At 43.0% G+C, this 20,855-nt stretch overlaps 1 protein-coding gene across 1 annotated transcript in view; it reads right to left on the reverse strand.

The window, feature by feature from the left end:
* Window positions 1-20,855, reverse strand: part of LOC119007587 (protocadherin Fat 4) — a 117,094-nt gene that overhangs the window by 19,517 nt on the left and 76,722 nt on the right. Inside the window, exons 7-9 of the mRNA XM_037077358.1 lie at window positions 9,980-10,160; window positions 5,504-5,754; window positions 569-4,921 (exon numbers count right to left, since the gene is read on the reverse strand). Of these exons, the coding sequence (XP_036933253.1) occupies window positions 569-4,921; window positions 5,504-5,754; window positions 9,980-10,160 (4,785 nt within the window). The remainder of the gene's footprint in view (window positions 1-568; window positions 4,922-5,503; window positions 5,755-9,979; window positions 10,161-20,855) is intronic.

Here is a 20,855-nt window from a genome sequence, read left to right on the forward strand (position 1 = left end):
CCACTTAATATCCACTGCCCTTTTATCAAGGGTAATAACGCAGTGTATTCATTACATTTACAAATGAATAACCCTGATTGTATCTTTATAAAGCTGCTCATTTGTCATTCAACTCACAGAGCCAAATGTGAAATCCTTCATTAACAAACCCCTCTGTGTAGAGTTGGATTAGAAATCTATCTGTGTGTGGTCATAGCATGTATGCATAAAAGGCGTACAATGAAATGTGATACTGGTGAGCTGTGTGTGGAGTCCGCGGTCAAGTCCTGACAGGGTCAGCTTTGCATCATCCTAGTTATTAAAGCAAACATGGGAGGCTGATATGCATCACAGCTGATACCCCCCAACAAGTAATCTGAAAACCAAACTGTTTTTTGAAGCCATGCTTGTATGCTATGGCTACAACACCTCTTGGAAACATTCAGAAGCAAATATTTTCCTTGGACCCAAAGCCATGTGTCTGAGTTTATTGTGTGAGTGTCAGAGTGTGTACGTGTGTTTTTTCTTTTTGCCTAACATGAGTGACTCTGAGGTCAGACATATATTGTGACTCCTGAGTGTGTAGTACCTGCAAATCCGGATTTGCAGAGGCAGTTGAAGCCACCGGGGAAGTTCTGGCACAGCGCCCCGTTTTTGCAGGGATTGGAAAGGCATTCGTTGACATCCCTCTCACAGGCCATCCCGGTGAAACCCTCAGGACAGGTGCAGGAGAAACCCCCCACCAGATTGTGGCAGGTGCCGCCATTGTGACACGGTGATGGCTGGCACTCATCGATGTCTGTCTCACACAGAGCTCCTGTGTATCCTGGCCTGCAGCTGCAGGCGTAGGGCTGCAGGGGGTGGTTGGAAACAAGGATCACTGGGACACTTTCTTCTGTCTTCATATCAGGGCCGACACTGAGACGCCGCTTGCAGCTGCCTCCATTCTGGCACGGGTTACGTGTGCAAGGATCATGGTCCACCGCATCTATTTGCACCCCGCTCTGTCTATATAAAATGTCTTTGATACTCTGGAAGAATGTGGCCACGCCGCTGGGGTTGACATATTGTCCGTGACCCCGTTTCACAGCTGCCATTAGGAAAGTCTGATTGTTGAGTTCAAACGCTCCATAAAGCAGCACCCCTGTGCCTAATCCTGCTAGCTGAGAGTTGGCAATGCGTAGGAAGCTGAGGTAGTGGTTGGTAAGGAAGCTTTTCACTCCTTGAGACTGAAGTCGGATGAGTATGCTATTGTCCACTGTGGCGTTCGTGTAGCCCATGAAAAGGACTCGGGCTGTGTTGCTGACTGAGCCGTGGACACCATCACTGCTACGGATTGTTATTTCAAAGGTCCCATCCGTTGAACGAGCTTTAGAGTTGAGGTTGCACGTTCCAGTTGGGATACTAAAAAGACCAGAGGATGGAGGAATAAGGGAGCAATGAAACCTATCCTGAATGTCAGGGTCTTGAGGTCTGACATCTCCCAAAGAACCTCCTGGAAACATGGTCCCAAAGTAGTGGACAAAGATTTCCATGGATCTCGGCTCTGAAGGATTGTCGTTCTGATCGTTAATTTTGATGTGAATTGTTCCCGTTGAGGACATCTGAGGCACACCAGAGTCCTTGATCACAACAGAGAGGTAGAAGTCGCTGATCTGCTCTCTGTCGATCTCCCTACTGGTGGTTAACACTCCAGCTGGGCTAAGGCTGAAGTAGCTGTTGGCAGATCCAGAACTCTGAAGGCTGAATAAGAAAGGGCCTTGGTTGGGTGGCAGATCGGGGTCAGACGCTGTCAGCGTTGTGACTGAGGTGCCCGCTCTTTGGTTCTCCATTACCTCAGCATAGGCAGCTGTCAAAGTTGGACCGTTATCGTTGATATCTTCCAGATTCACAATCACGATGGTGCTTCCGGTTGCAGGAGGTGTGCCAGTATCCACAGCAAGAACTGTTAGATTATACACAGGAGTTGTTTCTCTGTCTAGCTCTGCAGCTACAGAAACTTGGCCAGTTTTTGGGTTGATAGTGAAAACATTTTTATCAGAGTCAGCAGCAGCAATGGAGTAGGAAAATCTGCTCCAGCTTGGAACAGAGTCTGAGTCCTCGGCACTCACAAAGGTAACCAGACCTCCAGGTGAAAGCCCTTCACTAACCTGCACATCATACAGCTCCTGGGTAAAAACAGGAGGATCATTGGCATCAAGAATTGTAATGTTCACAAACACCTCATCAATATCTGCCCCGCGGATGCTTCCTGCATTCTTTGCCAACACCTTCAGTGAAATCTTTTCCTCTTTCTCACGGTCTAGGGTACCTGTGACATAAATCTGGCCTGTTTTCCTGTTGATGCCAAAGCCCTTCTTTCTGCTTTTCCCAAAAATGAGGTAGTAAACCACTCCATCATCTCCTTGGTCTCGATCACTGGCGAACACTTCACCGACCACTGTGCCTTTTGGAGCAGCTTCAGAGATTTCAAAGTAGTACTGTTTGGAGACAAAGCGCGGTACGTATTCATTGGCTCCCTTTAGCTGAATGTTGACATTGGCGAAGCTGCAGCGCTCCTCGTCTGGGACATTGAAGGCCTTTACTGTTAAATGGTAGACTTGCTTTGCCTCGTAGTCCAAGAAGCCCTGGGTGGTAATGGTGCCCGTGTTTGGGTCAATAACAAAGAGATCACTGTCTGATGACTGTATCACATAAGCCATGACTGCGTTAGCACCCGAATCATAGTCTGTGGCGTTCATTTTGACCACGGTGGTGCCACTTGGAACGTTCTCCTGCACAATGGGGAAGTACTCATCAGGATCAAACACTGGGGGGTTGTCATTCACATCAGTCACGTGTACTGTGACTGAGACGTAGCTTGTTTTTGCTATCCAACCACTATCAGTGGCTGAAACTCTAAGATCATGGTGTTGCTTCTTTTCAAAGTCCAAAGGATGAGCTAGAGATAACACGCCAGTTTTAGCATTAAGTGAAAACAGACCATTGTCGTTGCCTGAAGTAAGATTGTATGTGATAAGGCCATTCATTTCTTTATCTTTGTCCCTGGCAGACAGAGTCCTTATTGCTGTTCCCACAGCAAGGCTTTCAGGTACAGTAGCTGAGATTTGGCTTTGTGAGAACTCAGGCGTGTGGTGGTTTTCCTCTGTGACTGCGATTCGCACTGATGTTCGTGCTGACAAAGGAGGATTTCCTCTGTCGGTTGCTGTGACGTCAGTGACGAAAATTTTATTCATATCAGATGTAAGGGAGGAGGCAACAGTAATCCATCCACTTATTTTATCTAGCTTGAATTTACTCGAGCTGTTTCCACCTGAGATCAAGTACTCAATCTCAGAATTAAGGCCGAAGTCTTTTTTGTCCAGAGCTACAACCCTGATCAGTCTGGTGCCAACCTTGACACTTTTAGTGACGGGAGTAAAGTAGCTCGGCGAATCGAACTCAGGGGGATTATCATTGCTGTCTACAATGTTCACAATTACTGTGGTCTCACTCATCAAAGGCTTGACAGCCCGGTCTGAGGCTGTGACAATGAAGCTGTGGCGATTTATATTTATACTACTAGCACCTGTTGAGTTCTGATATTTTAACTGCTGCTTTACAAATATCTCTCCAGAACTGGCATTAATTCGGAAATACTCTGACTGGGACCGGATGAAATAGAAGATTTTACCATTGAAGCCCTCGTCAGGATCTGTGGCAAACACCTGTGTGACCAGAGAACCTACCTCAGTGAGCTCAGGGTAGTCCAGATAGTAAGACGGACGGCTAAATCTAGGGGCGTTATCGTTAACATCCGTTATAAATATGGTGACATCTGTGCTTACTGTCCAGCCAGAGTCATGGGCAGACACCTTGACAATGTAATGATCGGTGTCTTCTCTGTTGAGAGGTCTACTTATTGTTATGTCTCCTGAGTTTGGGTTAATGCTGAATGGAAGGCTGGTGTCTGTAATTGAATATCGGCTGATGGCGTTTGAACCAGCATCCTCATCTGTGGTGGTGACTCTGGTGACTGTGTACCCCACAGGGGCGTTTTCAGCCACTGTAGCGCTAAAGATCTTAGAAAACCTCGGAGCATTATCATTCACATCCAGCACGTTTATCAGCACTCTGACTGCCGTGTTTTTGGGTGGCAACCCCCGGTCAGTGGCTCTGACTTTCAAAGTGTACTGGGCCACCTTCTCCCGGTCCAGCGGCCTTGTGGTTCGTATTTCACCAGTTGCTCTATTGATGCTGAAACTGTTCTCCTTGTTGCCATCAATGAGGCCGTATTCGAGCTGTCCGTTAGGCCCGCTGTCCAGATCAACAGCAGAGACCATCAGCACCCGCTGAGGTGAAAGATTCTCTAGTATCTCAGCATGGAAGGGATCCTTATCAAACACTGGGTGATTGTCATTCACGTCCAGTATTGTTATTTCCACTTTCTCATACGAGGAATAAGGTGGAAAGCCCTGATCTCGGGCCTCGATCCAGAGTACATACTTCTGAATGTGTTCATAATCTAGCGGATGTCTGACAGACAGCTCCCCTGATAGCTGGTCAATATGAAAGGCATAATCCAGGTTGCCGCTGGCGATGTAATATGACAGCGGTCCACCCCTCATAGAAGACCCGGTCACTGTTGTGACAATGTGATTTGTTGCCTGGCTCTCAGGGAAGGTGAATGCACGCTCCTTTAGCTTGATGACAGGAAAGTTTCCTCCTGAGACAAAGCGGACAGTCACGGTGGTCGTGTCCGTTTTGGGGTTAGATCCGCCGTCTTTTACTCGAACTGTGAGGGTAACTTCAGAAGTTCCTGTTAGCTTCTCGTTGGCAGTGATGGCACCTCTGACCGGGTCCATCTTAAACTTCTCAGAGTTGCGGCCTATCAGGGAGTAGTGCAGCTGGGCGTTGGAGCCTGAGTCCTCATCAGTGACAGTAACAGCAAAGACCAGTGACCCTAAAGATATAAAGGAGTTTTGTGGTCAGGTTGTTGCTTGATTATATGACTTTTCAACTCTGAATTCCAAAAAAAGGTGGGATGCTCTGATTCTTCCTCATTTTTACGTTAAATGCATCAAAATTATGATGAAAAGGTTTATCATTTTCAACATTAAAGGGTAATTCCACCAAATGTAATCATTAAAATGTAACCCATTTTTATGCTACTTTTATCTTCATATGTGAAAAAAAGTGGCATAAAGGTTTTAATTTAAGGTTCATTTAAGGTTTAATTTAATCTGCTAAATTGCCTTTAGGGTTCATGTTTTTTGTGCTTTATCAAATTAACTCTAGGTCGCAAATGGTTTTCAAATCATTGCAATCTATATTTACATTTTACACAGCATCCCAACTTTTTTTAGCATTGGGGTTGTATTTTAAATATGCTAATACATAAACCTGCATATAAATACATACACACTGGGAAGTAAATCTGACAAAGATCAAAAACAAGGACAATTTAACAATACTTTTCTGTAATCATAAAGCCTTATTTCAATATATAATGTGCTTAAGTTAGACAGGAAATCCATGTACTAACCTGCTGCAGTGGAGGCAGGTATGTGGGTGACGTAAGGGTGATGGTGGAAGCGAGGCGGGTTATCGTTGATGTCAGCCACCGTCACGGACACGGTGGCCGAGCTGGACAGACCCTGAGGCTGCCCTCCATCTGTTGCCACAACCAGCAGCTGGTAATTGGCCCTGTCTTCTCGATCCAGCAGGGAGCTGGTAATAATCTGTCCTGTGGCTGGGTTGATGGAGAACTGGCTGTGCCCTCCAGTCAGGCTGTAGCTGTGGAAAGATAAAAAAGGATACGTTTCAGCAAAAGCTTTGTGAGTTTTTGGTATTACAAAAATATAATTACATTTTGAAAAGACACAATAGAGTATACAATTATACAGATTCACCCTTTCAGTCAACTCAGTGACTTTGGAATGACTCTGTTCTGTCTCATGAGTTTTTCCTATATGACAGTGAGTTAATTGTGTTATTACAGGTGCTTCTGATGTATATAATAACTGTCAGGTGTTACATGAGCCATTCCCCTCAAAGAGTTTCTACATTTGACTGAATGGCAAATGATGAAATGCATTGGAGTTTGTTTTAACATGCCATGACAAAAAAGGCATTCAACTATTTTAAAAAAGAGTGTTTCCTTGTGATTTTAGATTCTACATGCTGTTTGCAGCACTACCAGAAGGTTGCCCAGTGCCATCACAATGTGGTCTATAGAGGGCACTGTTTCAAGCTCCACAAAAGGAGATTTAATTCACTTTGGATATACCCAGTAATGGTCCTCCACATTGTACTGGCATGACATCAAATCAGTAGAATTATTGAGCCTTTATATTCTGTTTTGCAGCCACTGTTTTCTGCTTCACTGCTCACAGAGTGCCTGTGGTTCTGCTGATTTGGAAAAGTCCAGACTTTATTCAGTTTATTGTATTCCATTCAATTCATTGTGTAAGAAAATAAATACATAAAAATATTTAATAGGTCTCAAAAATATCACATGAAGTAAGATTTAACACAAGATAAAGTATATGCATAAATAGCACATAGCATAAAACCCTTCAGATCTGAGGGGTCACAGACTAATATCATGTTTCAGCCAGTATCTCACAAGTCTCCAGCAGGACCCAGACATAAATGTAAACTGACACATACATGTACACACCAGTGCATATTTTGAAAAGGCTTCAGAGAAAAGCATCCCTCGCCGGAGATTGTATGACAAATTACAGAACAACGTGTGAATGCAGAGTGGATGCAAAGCTTATTTGGACATCATCAACAACATAAACTGTCCGCAGATGCTTGTGGTCTGAACACAATCCAGAGACAAGTCCAGGTCTGGGACTATCATTTAATAGGCTGTGAAAATAAAAACTAATAACTGAAGGTAACCGGTTCTGGTCTCCATTAAGGGCCTCGAACCCCCTGGAACCCCTGATGGGCCCAACTCTTACTGTCATAGACAATTAACATCCTCATTACTGTGTTTTGGGAAACTGGAGCGCGATGTGGTACCCCCCAATGTGCAACCAGTGGGGTTACTGAGGAGAGAGGAGGGGCTGAACTTGAGTCAGTGTCCGGCTTGTGAGAGACCCGCCAGAAGCTCTTACATGCTCCCCCGTGGAGGCGGCTGTGAGTGTGAATAATCTCTTGTCCGGCTTGGGAAACATGGCCCTAACAATGACTACGGGTGTTGACTAAAACTCTACAGTCCACTCCTAAACTCTACACAATTGCAACATCGGCTTGGAATTTGAATTTGATGAGGTAAATCGTTTTAGTGAAGGCGAGAGGAAAGCCAAAACCCAGTCCTATATGGCCCTGAAAGGGTATTTTTCACACCACCGAATCAAAGCAAGCTGGCCTGATATTTCATGGTAGTTAATGGAACTGTACAGAGCGACAAAGGTCTCCTCTGCAATGTAAAAAAATGGCTTCATTGGTCCTATGCACACAAAAGACTGTATTCCTGTGTTCCTCACTTCCTGGATCCTCAACTACATCACCAACCAGCCACAGTATGAGAAGACTCGGGACTGTGTGTCGGACATAGTCTGCTGTACGGGGCCCTACAAGGAACAGTCCTGGCCCCTTTCCTGCTCACCCTGTACAATGCAGACTTCTCCTACCAACCATCCCACTGCCATTTACAAAAGTTTTCTGATGACTCTGTTACCATCAGCCTCATCAGGCCAGTGACGACAGAGCCTCCAGAGAACTTACTCAGGTCTTCATGGACTGGTGCCAGCTCAAACACCCTGCACAAAGGTGAACATCCAGAGAACGGACATTGGGATGGTGACAAGTAGATGGTCTTACAAGTACCTGGGAGTCCACCTGAACAATAAACTGGACTAAACTGATCACACTGCAGCAGTACCTGCAGATGAAGCTCAGGTCTTTTGGAGTGCAGGGGCCACTCCTGAGGTCTTTCTATGACACTGTGGTGGAAACAGCCGTTTTCTATGGAGTAGTCTGCTGGAGCAGTAGCATCTCAGCAGCAGATAGGAGGAGACTTGATAAACTTATCAAGAAGGCCAGCTCCATCCTGGGATGCCCTCTTGACCTAGTGCAGGTGGTGGGAGAGAGCAGGATGATGGATAAGCGGTCATCACTGCTGCTGAAGGAGTCCCGACCCCTGCAGGACACTATCACAGCACTGGGCAGCTCCTTCCTTCCTGCTACTGTCAGGCTCTACAATCACTGCACCCAGTAGATCTCACTGTGCACTGTGCAATAAAAAACATATACATAACTCATTTCTCATTTTTGATTTGCAATTTTCATACTCATATTCATCATTTATTAATAACAATACACTGCCCACACTGTTGAATAATTATGTTGTTTATATTTCTACATATTATGTATATACGATTCTATTTATATTTCTGCTCTAGATATTCTTCTTACCTTGTTATTATATTTTTCTATTATTTTTTACTTCTTATTAGTGTTTATTGTTATATTAAACTGTCCTTTGTCTGCTGTGACACACAAATGTCCCCATTTGCAGGACTAGTAAAGGAATTTCTGATTTTTTTATGTGTCTGTAATTAAATACATTTAAAATAAATCTTCAGTGGAAATTATTTACTGTCTCCTTCAGAAGTCAGAAGTAATCAAACTAATCAAACTATGAGGTTATTTCTGTAATCTGTGACTGTCGGATTTTCTTCTTAACTGTATTTGCTTCTTCTGTCAAACTTAATTTCAGTAAGAGTGGAGGCAGTACTTAAATCAGAACAGCAGATCTGTATGCAGACTCAGTGCAAACACTGAGTTTTGCATTGTTTATGTATAAAAGGAAATAAAATCTTAAAGATCCCCTCTAGGCATATTTTAAGATCCATATAAAACACTGTACTTTGACTAATAATCTGTTTCTGCTATGTTTTTTTTATCCACAAAAAGTTTTATTATCTTATTAAAATCCTGAAAGAAATGCATCTGCTCTCCCTCCCTCATTAAACAAATGTATGATTATGCAAATATGTCAGTTCAAAAGTTTAACAACTACTTCACAGAAGGTGCCTCCTTCACTTCCAGTCCTTTCTCGGTGTTTGTGCACTGAAGGCTTCAAGTTTCTACATCACACTTGTGTACAAGCTATTTGTGATGTCACACATTCAGCTTGTAGTCACGCCTCTTAAAATCAGAATGACCTGAGATGTGAAAACAGCCTCTGCACATACATCAGTCTACACAATGAAGCTCAAACATTTAACATAGGAACACAAAGAAAAGCACATTTATGACTAGCGAGGGGCTTTGAACTATTTTAAGACTGTGTTATTGGTGAATAATTACAAAATCGAATCCATTACAAAAACTTTGTTACCTTGAATTATCAACAAAACTACATCAAAGTCAAGCCTATTTTAATGTCCTGGCCCTGGATGCCTTGGGGATAAAGGGCCACAGCATTTTCTGCAGTTTGAATTCTGTTGGGAACATTTTTTGCATGTCGTTCCACATTTGTATCTCAACAATCGAATAAAAGCGTGACGATGTGGCCTCTATAGAAAATAGTAGAAACAAAAAAAACATGTACCCAGATCAAAGGAGGAGACAACAAACAAGAGAAATCGGGCATGCCTGCCTGTTTTGTGTGGCTTGAAACATTTCAAACGAATCAAATGCATCCGGACATCGTTCAGTCAACGCTGAGCTTGAAAGAAAGTCTTAAACCAAAGACAATAAAAAATTAGCACCACATTATTTCCAGTGACTTCCGTATCAACGAATGATCCAAATGATGTGTCAAATTCAGAATTTTAATGATCAATAACATTTTTTCTGGATGTAGTCTGATGTGGTATGTGATATGCTGTTTTCAACCGTTCCCTATTTTTACCTATGAACTTATCTCTTGCAACTGGGAAGGGGGTCAAAGGCCTATTTTCTGGTTTATTCACATCTTATTAACCTGCATATATGTGCAAATTTTGTTGTTAAAGTGGCATAAGTGAAAACAAACCAGAGAGGGGCCTAAAAGTACCTTATTACACCGTTGACGCCCACATCTGCATCGGAGCTGTTGACCAGAAGCACGTCCGACCCTGTCGGGGCATCCTCCATTATGGTTGTGTGGAAGGTGGAGGAGGTGAAAATGGGAACGTTATCATTCACGTCGTTCACCAGAACCGTGACTGTCCCTGTTCCACTCAAAGACGGAGAACCTGGAAATGAAGGAGGAAAAGAAAAGAAAAATGATTGACAGTAGCAGTTTGGTTTTCCTTCCCTAAGCACAGTAAAAAGAAGTGAAGAAGGCCAGAACTCTTGTGAGCACTGTTAAGATTTCTATTAGACACATGGTTACTTTTTGTACATGACTTGTCATTTGCAGTGAGATCCAAACTGAAACAATTCATACTCCTGTGACAGCTCAGCCGCAATATTCCTGCTGCATTTCATTCAAGCAAATTTCTCTGGCCATCAGTTTGGATTTCCATCAGCCGCCACATGTTGGTGTGGCAGCACAGCCAGTGCAGAACACATCAAAAGGACTCAGTGTCTCTGAAACCAAATCTTTCAGGCGTCCTTCCTGGGGTCTTGGACACTCATGGATTTAATTTCCACAGCGGAGGTATCTATTTTAAGGTGAACAGCACTGAGCTGAGTTAGTCTGTGGAATCTGAGTGAGCAGAAGTGCTATTTTCAGCAAAAATCTGACCGTTTTTCTCCCAGAGCGGGTGACGAAAACGGGGCTCTCTGGGCCCCGGGGGATGGATTTAAATCAATCGCAGCTGAAAAATGAGCTGCAATGCACAAAAACCAGAGGAGGAAAAAGATCTAGACATCTGCCTTTCTTAAGCTGGCCTTTATAATCCATCCTTAAATGGCACGCTGAACTGACGGCGCTTTATTCCAAACATAAACACAAGTTGGGGCTTGTTAGTGAACGTCACAATATAGGATCTAGGGACATCTATAAAGGCTTGGTGGTACTTTGAGCTCCTAATGATGTGCATATGTTTACATTGTTTATGAGGACAGAGATCACCTGAGGACTGAGAAGAGCTGTGTGAGTGACTTTTCCCGACTCTTAGATGTAGTCACTGCCTCCTGCAGCTCTCCTCAGGAATCTGTGTGAACGTGTCAACTATGATACATCCAAATAAAAACATACACAATCCTGAGCTTGTGTCTCCTGTGCCTGTGTACTCAGCTGTTAAAAACATCAGATGCTTGAACTCACGTACCATGGAGGCCCGGTTTAATAAGAGATAATAAAAAACATTTGGACCATGGCCACCAAAATTCTCTCTTAATGGTGAGCTGAGCAAAATCAAAACATAAGGAATCTGAGAGAAGAGAGTGTTGAAGTCTGGAGGGTCAGAGAATGAAAGCTGGAGGGACACTGCGGCTCCGCTGTTCAGCCAGTGAGGATTATCTATAAGTATGATAAAATCAGGGCAACATGCTCATTATGTTTCGAGCCAATTCCTCTCATTTGAAAGTCAGATGAATTGTCTTTCGTTCAGCAGCCTCCTGAGACGATACATGATAAAATGACTCCTTTCTGTCGTGCTGGATGTCAGCACGGATGGCAAAGGAACAAAGGAACATGAGCAATGTTCAGAACTCTTGTGCCTTGAGACAAATTGACAACTGTCCAGGCTCTGGCTTAATATATTAGGGGTATTTTAGCTAAGCTAGTTTAATGAATCTATGTGTGGCAATGGGAGTGTACCACTTTGATCTAGACAGAAATATCTTAACAATTATAAGATGGGTTGCCATGCACTTTGATACATATATTCATGGTTCCCAGGGGACAAAACCCCTTTTGATTTTGGTGACAGCCTGACCATTCTGGAATTATTTGTGATTCAACCTAACTGGATGGATTGGAAACTTTCGTCTAGTGCCATCTTCAGGATTAAATTTCAGTTTACCCAAAACTTAAAGTGCCTATAAGCATTATTTTAACAATGAGAATGTATCAAATGACAATGGAAACTAGAATTCTCTCCTCTCGCACCAGTCAAGTTGTAGTTTAAATCAACATCTGTCCATGCTCATATAATATTTATGTGTGCTGAAGATTGTACGTAAAGGTAATTAGTCCATTTCTGGGCAAAATGAAAGCTCATCATTATATTGACATGTATGATTCCACTGCATCATTTGCAGTAAGAAATATGCTGTCTTCACTTAGAGATTCATTCATTCAATCAAATGTCAAATACAGTCACTATCTGGGCACACTGAAGCTGACCTTTGCCCTTTTGGACGTAAATGTCATCACTTAGTTTTAACATATCATCCTGTTGGTCATTATCTGTGAAATGAAGTCATAATTAGTGTATGAATTCCTGAATTACTGCTAAAAATGTGTTTAGTGAGGTCACAGCTATCTTGACCTTTGACCGCCAGATTCTGATCAGTTCAGCTGAGTCCAAACATAATGGCTTGGATCACGACTATTGCCTGCGCTGTGGAATAAACACAATATGGTATCAATAATAAAAATGAGTCGATGTGAAAGAGGTCACTCACGGTCTGCAGCTCTCCTCACCTTGACAGAGTAACAGTATACAGAGTTACAGCATAGTGTTTTGTTGTCCTATTCTCAGCTCTGCTGCTTCGGTTCACTCTCACTGCTCTCATAAGATTGTTTTCGCAGCAGGATTTGCAGCTGTTATCAGTAGCAAATAGCAGACACACATAGTTAAAGACGAACCAGTGAACAAAGTTGAGCATTTGGCAGCTTAATAAGCAGATATTTGTAGACCAAAAACCAGGACCCTGACTCGAAATGAAAGACAATGCTGCTGTGTGTCTACCAGATGGGAAACAATTTCACAATAGTTAAAGTTGTGATCTAAAGCAAGATTTAACAGCTACTTAGCACACTTACGAACATGAGTGACATTGATATGGAACTCTCAGAACTTGACAATTTCACAACGCAGTCCTGCAGACACATTTTGGTTGATTTCAAAAAAAGTATTGAGGTTCACAGTTATCCACAATTTACATACAATGTGTCCCTGCAGGGCAAGACACTAAAATATTCAAAACGGCCAGTCGGACCAACTCAAGTGTTCTTGAGAAAGAAATGAAATTCCCTACAAGCGCCGCAGCTGCTGTTAAACTGCTGACACTAAACTGTGACCTCCCGGGGGGTGGAGAGGATAAATTTCCTTGTGAAGATCAACAAATGTGAACATTATTGTGGGGTTTGGAGACCACCGCAGCTTCTTTCAGGAAGGCAGGGGATTCCTCGCAAAATAAGACTTGAGACAGTTTACTGCAACATCATGGCTTTATGATAAAAAACAGACTTTGGACCCTAAAGCTTGTCGTGTGTCCAGGTTTCTGGTCAGAACAGAAGTGGCTAACATGCACGTTCAGAGTAAACAGAGCTGAATTCCAGAAGCAAAATAAATGATACAAACTGAGGTATTGGTAAACAAGTTTTATCCCAAATGAGGCACAGAAGCCATACAACACTAATCTTTAGTGACTGATTACCAGAGTGAGTCATGGCCTCGACAGTTCTAGCTTTTTAAGTACCCTGTGTTTATAACCAAATATAGGCAATGTTGAATTTTGAGGTGATTATGCGTTTCCACCTTTACAAATATTTGTGATTAGGAGAATACCGCTTGTAAACAATATACAAGGAAATCATTGCTGATATAAACAGGGTCAACCAACAACAAATTTGATCTAAAATGATTAAGAATTAAGATAAATCCAACCCAATCAGATATCTAAACTTTGGTACATAATTTAGGTCGTCCAGTTCATACTGTATCATCACAGGGCTATTATGTAATAAAAGGACCCAAAGTGCCAAAACAAATATAGTCAGCGGGATTACTCAGGATAATCAACATCATACTTGATTGCGGCTTTCTAATCCACCTATGCTGCAGTGAGCCCGTGGTGTCACACGTTCAAGTGCACAACGTGATCGGATTGACATGAGCCATCGCTCAGGTGGTTGTCATGGCAACAGATTAGAGCGGCTCCTGCTCCTCCATCGGCTGATCCTCTTAATTGAGTAGCGTTCCACGTTAGCAAGGTGTCCGTATCGCTTTAAGTTGACCGGCGTGGCGCTGCTTTGGAGCTGCTGCTGCCAGGCCAATGTGTGTTTGACAGTCAGCAACTCACTAAGACTGTTGTTCATCAAAGATGCTCTGTGCTGGGCTGATAACTGGCTCTGGGAGTTTAGTGAATTTGTCCCTAGCTCCTATGGGAGACCTGACAGATGGGAGAAAATGTTTGGTTTTGAATGTCCAGCCAGCTGCGATATTTCTGTGAACTCAAAAAACTCAAGGTGCTGCATTCCAATTGCATTGTTTCCCCACAAAGAGCGGGAGGAGTGTGTGTGTGTGTGTGTGTGTGTGTGTGTGTGTGTGTGTGTGTGTGTGTGTGTGTGTGTGTGTGTGTGTGTGCGTGTTTCGTTTGTGTGTCTGTGAAGCACACTGCCGTCTTTTTCAAGCGCTTTACTTCTGGGCAGGATGTGATGTCACAACCTGTTTACAGCCTTGGGAGAACGAACAACCTCCTCCGCCACCACTTGTGTGACCTTTGACCAGCATCGCCCTGTCACCAAACGCATCAGGGAGGCACAGGACACTGGTCCCCCAGCTAATCCTTAGTAAGCACAAACTAGAGACACCCCATCCCCCCTTCTAGTGACGACCTAATCTGCTCAAATACTCCCAAAGCCCCCTGACACTCCTCCGTGTGACCCTGAACCTGCGCTGGTCCCGCCTTCGCTGACAAGCTAGGGGTTCAAACAAAGCATTTTTCACGTCTTTTTTGGCGAATTGCCTGTCACAGCATCATGTGCAGCCTCAAGACGTGCCTTCTTAGCCTCCTGGGGCTCACTGATATCACATAACCCCTGGCAGCTGTTTCGCCCCAAACCTGCTGTCCGATGTGTTAATAGTTCAGATATATCTTGTTACATCGCGTGGGCTGACAGATTTAGTCATCAAGGAACACTATATCCTGGCAGGTATGCAAATATATGTAAATGACAGTTGTCTGTTAGGGTGAGACATTCTTAGGATTCATACAACAGCGGTTGCTAAATAACTGGATCAACATCGCAGCTGAGTATGTCGTCTGTTTCCGATTCTTACATTTCCTTCGAATACCGTACCTGTAATAGTAAGAAAAACAAACCCAGAAAAGTTTATGATGTAAAGAAATAGCCTCCATCCACTTCATCTGTTTATTTCGGAGGGAGTGACTCAACAGAAGAGGAATGCTCTCCAACAGTGCTGAGAAATGCCAGCATCTCCTCCAAACAGACTTTGCTGGAATCTGGCAAAGCCCAGAGAAAAGTGTCAGGGTCGATGATTTAAACGAGGCGGGTGTCACCTTGTGCGCCACTGCTCAAGCTGAGGAAGGCAAGAAGGGGGGGGGGTATATGGCGAGGAAATATGCCTAAATCTGGCAGCAGTGAATCTGGCCCACCGCTATACGAAAAATGACATAATTTTGCCATGGAAAGAGAGCTGGTGGAAATTTGCAGGGGGAAGTCAGCTGCCTACCGGTGGCTGCCTGCATTGTGGTTAGAGAAGTATTTTTTCCATTGGCAGATCCTGCCTCCTGACCCTTTATTCTTTTTTCATCCTGCTGTAGTTTAGTAAATGTTTTAGTTTTTATAAGGTTGCACACAAACAAAGCTGTTTTATTTGCCTGTTGTATTGGCTGACATATGAACATGAAGCACAAGACTGTAGACTCCATGAAATAAAGCCATGCACATAAATAGAAGATTAGGGCTGCAACAAATATTTTGTTATTTAACAACCAATAATCTCTGACAGCAATGCAATGCATTAATTGAAGTATTTTAAAAGTGAACAGGTCAAAATTCTTTAAATTGGCTGGAATCAAATACATTTGGTATCTCAGGGTGTCCAGAGACTTGGATTATACTAGAGGACCTGTTTGGAGCCATTATGTTTTATTTGTGGTGTTTTTGTTTTTTTTTCATTTTTAAAACAAGTTCAAATGTACTTGTTGTATTACAGAATGCTGCAATGTCTTTTAGCATTGACTATGAAACTTCACTGGACTTTCGGCATTTGAGTGTGTACAGAATTTACATTTTTGGGTGAAATATTCCTTTACTCTCCAATGACAATCATTTTGAGTTACAGCCTAAAGTGATACACAAGTAATTGAAAGTTTCAATGAATGAGACATACAAACATATCCAGATCGCTGCTTGTGCATGTTTGACAGGAAAGAACTAGTGCCAAACTCTAATTTGTAGATCAGTTGTTTGCCAGATAGGGCAATCAAGGCACTACCTCGCCTCCGTCTCCGTGTGCTTTGAGCATAATCTTATTTCAGGGGTTAATCTTAGGTCACTTAGGAAAGCAAACTGCCATGACCTGACACTGCTCTCCTGAAGATTGCAGCCTCACAGCATCGGTATTCACCTCACTCCGAGAACTTATCAACACCATCGCTCATGACTCAAGATAAGTTACTTTTAGACCGCTAATTTTTGTGGTGGCTAGAAAACTGTTTTGAGAGCAAACGGCAATAATTGTTTACAGCCCAGGAGAGTGTGTGTGTGTTGGTGTATTTGATGAAAATTCACCTTGGATATTACTGCACACAAGGGAATGGAATTCTCTTCCAGAGGAGCATGCTCCCTCAATCTGAAAAGAAAATACTGGACTTTGTGGTACCATGTTTCCATGAGGTGGTTTTGCCCTGGAGAGCTGCGCTGGAGTCGCTGAGCTCTGAAGTGGGATGGATACCATGAAGGATAAGTCTGAGCTAAGTCCGTGTGATAACCCTGTCTCCAATATTGAACGTATTCTCTACGGGAACACATCAGACTGATGGTATTCAGATAACTGTTTTTCATCCTGCGAGCAGCCATTACACTATGGGATAAAGAAGCTGGCGTCAGTGTACCTCATTTCACACAAGCAATTGAATCCGTCGGGGAGCTCAAAGCGCTTGAGCCACACGAGGATTCCTCTGTGCTTTAATCAAAACACCATTACCATTTAATTAAAAGCAGCACATTCCCTTCAGATCTGTGATGACACAGTTGGGGCAGGGACAACCAAAACAGAGCCCACTGTCAAAGAAACTCAAAGTGCTTGTAAAACTGGCGGCGGGAGTGACATTCAATTCCGTCCACTTATATTTCATTGCTCGGATCGAAGTGGTTCAATTTCGGCATGGATCACGTTAGGAGAAAACGGGAGAGCCCAAGACAACCCAAAAGAACCGATGTCCGACATAACAAGCTTTCAGGACCCAGAGACTAAAGTCGGAGCAGCTGACCATCTGTTGCCTCCTCCTCCACCCTACGGTTCCACAGACAGTTTTCTCTTTAAGCCTCTCCACCCAAAAAGTATTGCCTCAAGCATAAACATATGGCAGGGTCTAAGCACTTTATTAGTGTACATTACCACCAGACTAATCACATTAACCTCCAGGAAGCTGCCGTGGCCATACTTTCTGAACCAGAGGGGGTACAAATACATGTGTTAATGACGATTAAGCTATCTGTTTTTTGACCGCTGCAGCTGCTATGAGGGCGCGCGCCGCTGTGACAGCCTCGCAGGGGGCCGACTTGGAAGAAACAGCAGCACCCACCTCCTGGGAAAGGCTGTTGCTGCGAGTCTAAGCCTTGCTAAGAAGCAGGTTTGAGTGTCTCTGCTGGCACAAGAGATAATCTCTTCCTCCAATCTATATTGACTAATGTTTTATTGATAAACTGGCAAACAAGAGCAAAGCTGGGATGTCCAAACAACCGGGCTCATTACACCGGGAAGTCCGGGACAGGTTGACTTGGGGAAGACGGATGAATGTGTAAATTTATGAGACGGCCCATCTGTAGCCTGAAGCTTAAGGCTAAACGGTTAATTACGGTTTATAGACTCCGGCTAGATTGTGCTCTTAAGGGACAGCGTAAATAAAACACATCATTACTCAGAGGGGAGAGAACTGGCCGCCATCAAGGGAAAATTGACATTTTTCTGCCTCTGAGAACCTGTTGCTTTGCGACAAAGCTGCTTTTAATGCGACCCCGTCCAGCACCCATGAATGGCCTCGGAGGAGCTGAGTTCAGGGTGCGAGCTGTCCCACTGCACAGTTTGCCAAACATAACAGAGTAAACAGAGGTTTTCTCACAGTTAACAAGCAACAGAGTGAAAGGGATATTTCAGCCCAACACTCAAAGCTGCTTCCCAGTATAAAGGGGAAAAATATTTCTAATAACACGGCACTCTCAGAGGCATTCGTCAAATTAAACCTAAAATGTTATACAGCTCGCCAGTTATTTATGGAGTGCTGCGTCTGAACACTTTTGCATAATTTCTTCCCCATATGTTACGAAGAGGGTTTGGTGGTTTGCAGGCGGTTGAGGAAAGCATATCGACAGACACAAAGTACTGCTTTCTCTCAAATTTTAGGGCCTGTGGTGAAATTTAATAAAGTGATTTTGCCCTTTGTGTTTTTATTGCAATGGCACTTTTATTTGCTGTGTTGTTCAATATTTGGAAATCCCTTTTTAGCAGTGCATCTGCGGACCGTTTAGTAACTGCTTTTCATTTTATGGTGACACGGCGATACCAACAGATCATAAGCAGTGTGTGAGGTGGAAAACATACACTGGCAGTATAACTCGTAATACAACTCCATAATGTTCATACATGGGCTGCATAAAAGATATGACTTTGGAAAAGTGTTTAAGAGTGAGCGTATCCATACTTATTCACGCACACGTTACATGCTGCACAAATAGAAAAAGCTACAGCTACAACTAGTTATGATATAATTAGCTTTGTGAGAACGACGTGCTAACCTGGCTCCTCAGAGAAAAACAGCAAATAAACATGATTAAAAAAAGTGTTTCTTGCCAGGTTGAAGCACTAATCATCCAACCCACACCACCCTTTTAAAACCTCATCCATTACTTACCAAAGCTATTTACACAAACACACAAATCCAGCCATTGTTAAAGTGTACATGGGAGTGGAAAACAGGCGATAGGGAAAAGAAAAACTCTGCAAGACCACATTGTTACTGCAAAGTTTTTTAAGAGCTGATCTAGAATGTTACTGCTCTGTTAAAGTTCATTTGAGGAACCTGATATTTTATTTGGCGAAGACTTTTGTTGCCACTAGGCTGCAGACTGGCTGATACCTTCAGAAATGGACCCCATTAAAGATTTACTGTGGCAGGAGTTGAACAGTGATCTGGGATTGCCCTGGCCAGGTTTTAACGCCACGTTATCAGTGATCGTACGGGACTTAATTTGCTCTACAAGCCTTAATATGGCAGAGATGGACAGATATACACTCAGGTTAAATTTCCTTTGCTGTTCTTGTTCAAAACCTGACGACAGGCTGGACTGACAGATCATTATTCAACTAATGAAGTCAGAGGGGAAAAAAAGAATGGAGGGTTTATACACCAAATTCATGGGAGCCATTTGAGAAAATAAAAGATCCTGCCTTTAAATAGGGATGCTCATTAAAATTCTTTATCTGCTAAGCAGTCGTTTAGCCCCCCTCAAAACTGCCCCTCACCCACCGGCCAAAAGGCCATATACAAACAGTGTGGCACTATGGAGTGATGTGCTGGAGGCATGTGAAAGACATGGGATTTCTATGCGACCGTATCCTCCAGTATAGGCATGGGCCAAGGGATTTACTGTGCCTTCGCTTTAATAAATGTGACCAAACACGGTGCATGTCGATGTGCCCCGAGGACGCTCTCACCACCACACGCAGACTCACACGAACTCGGAGGCAACAGACATGAAAACACAAATACAAATGAAAAAAAAAACAAAAAAAAAACACACAAAGAATATGTGCAGATACAAGCACACTGCTGTCACATCAACTAGCTTAATCTAAATCTTCCATTACCTTTTGGTCAGTTTTAATATAAATCCTCAACTTGAATTATCTCATGCTCTCAGATTTAGCTGGAACTTTTTCATTCTGATTTGATTTATTTAAGGATTTGCAAATAACAGCAAAACCAATGCATGTTGAAGTGAGAGCACTTGTTGTTGTTGTTGTTGTTGTACCCACTTAAAGGGACAGTTCACCTCAAAATCATGAATAAATATTTTTCCTCTTACCTGTAGTGCAGTGTATACACGCAGATTGTTTTGATGTGAGTTGAGTTGATGTGAATGAGGTTTGAAGATATGAGTAGACATGTCTGCCTTCTATCATATATGATGGAACTAGATGGCACTTGGCTTGTGGTCCTCGAAATAATATATTTGGAAATTGCAGCAGGGATGTCTCTCTCTAGAAATAATGAGCTGGTTACTCAAGATAATCCACACACATTGTTGTAAGCAGTTCCATGTAGGAACTATTTTATTTCCACAAAATCACTGCACAGAAGGAGGAGGTACTTCGCTTGTGACAGTGCGGGATGTAAACATTAATGTCATCCTCCTCGGCTGAGCTGTAATGTTAGTTTGCTTAGTTAGCTTTATTAGCTCCAAAAGTAGCCTGAATGCTCACTTCCTCCTGCATGGAAAGAAAATAGTTCCTACATGAAACTGCTCACAACAAGGAGGATTATCTCGAGTAAGCGGGTCCTGATTTCTGGAAAGAGACAATGCCATTTGAATTTTAAAATCATTTTCTTGGCACCTTGAGCACCATGAAACGAGTGTCATCTAGTTCCATTATATTAGATTGAAAGCAGACATCTCTATGGCTGATACCTCCAAAAACTACTGCAAGTAACACCAAACGACGGATAAATAGCACTACAGGTAACAGGAAAAATATGTACTTGTGATTTTGGGCTGAACCAGACCTTTAAAACTATTCTATAAACACTAAATGGCTGAAGTATTTTATAGCTCTGCTGGAAATCTTATTGTTTCACATTCT

Source organism: Acanthopagrus latus, chromosome 18, assembly GCF_904848185.1.
Source record: "Acanthopagrus latus isolate v.2019 chromosome 18, fAcaLat1.1, whole genome shotgun sequence".
In the NCBI taxonomy this organism is placed as follows: Eukaryota; Metazoa; Chordata; class Actinopteri; order Spariformes; family Sparidae; genus Acanthopagrus; species Acanthopagrus latus.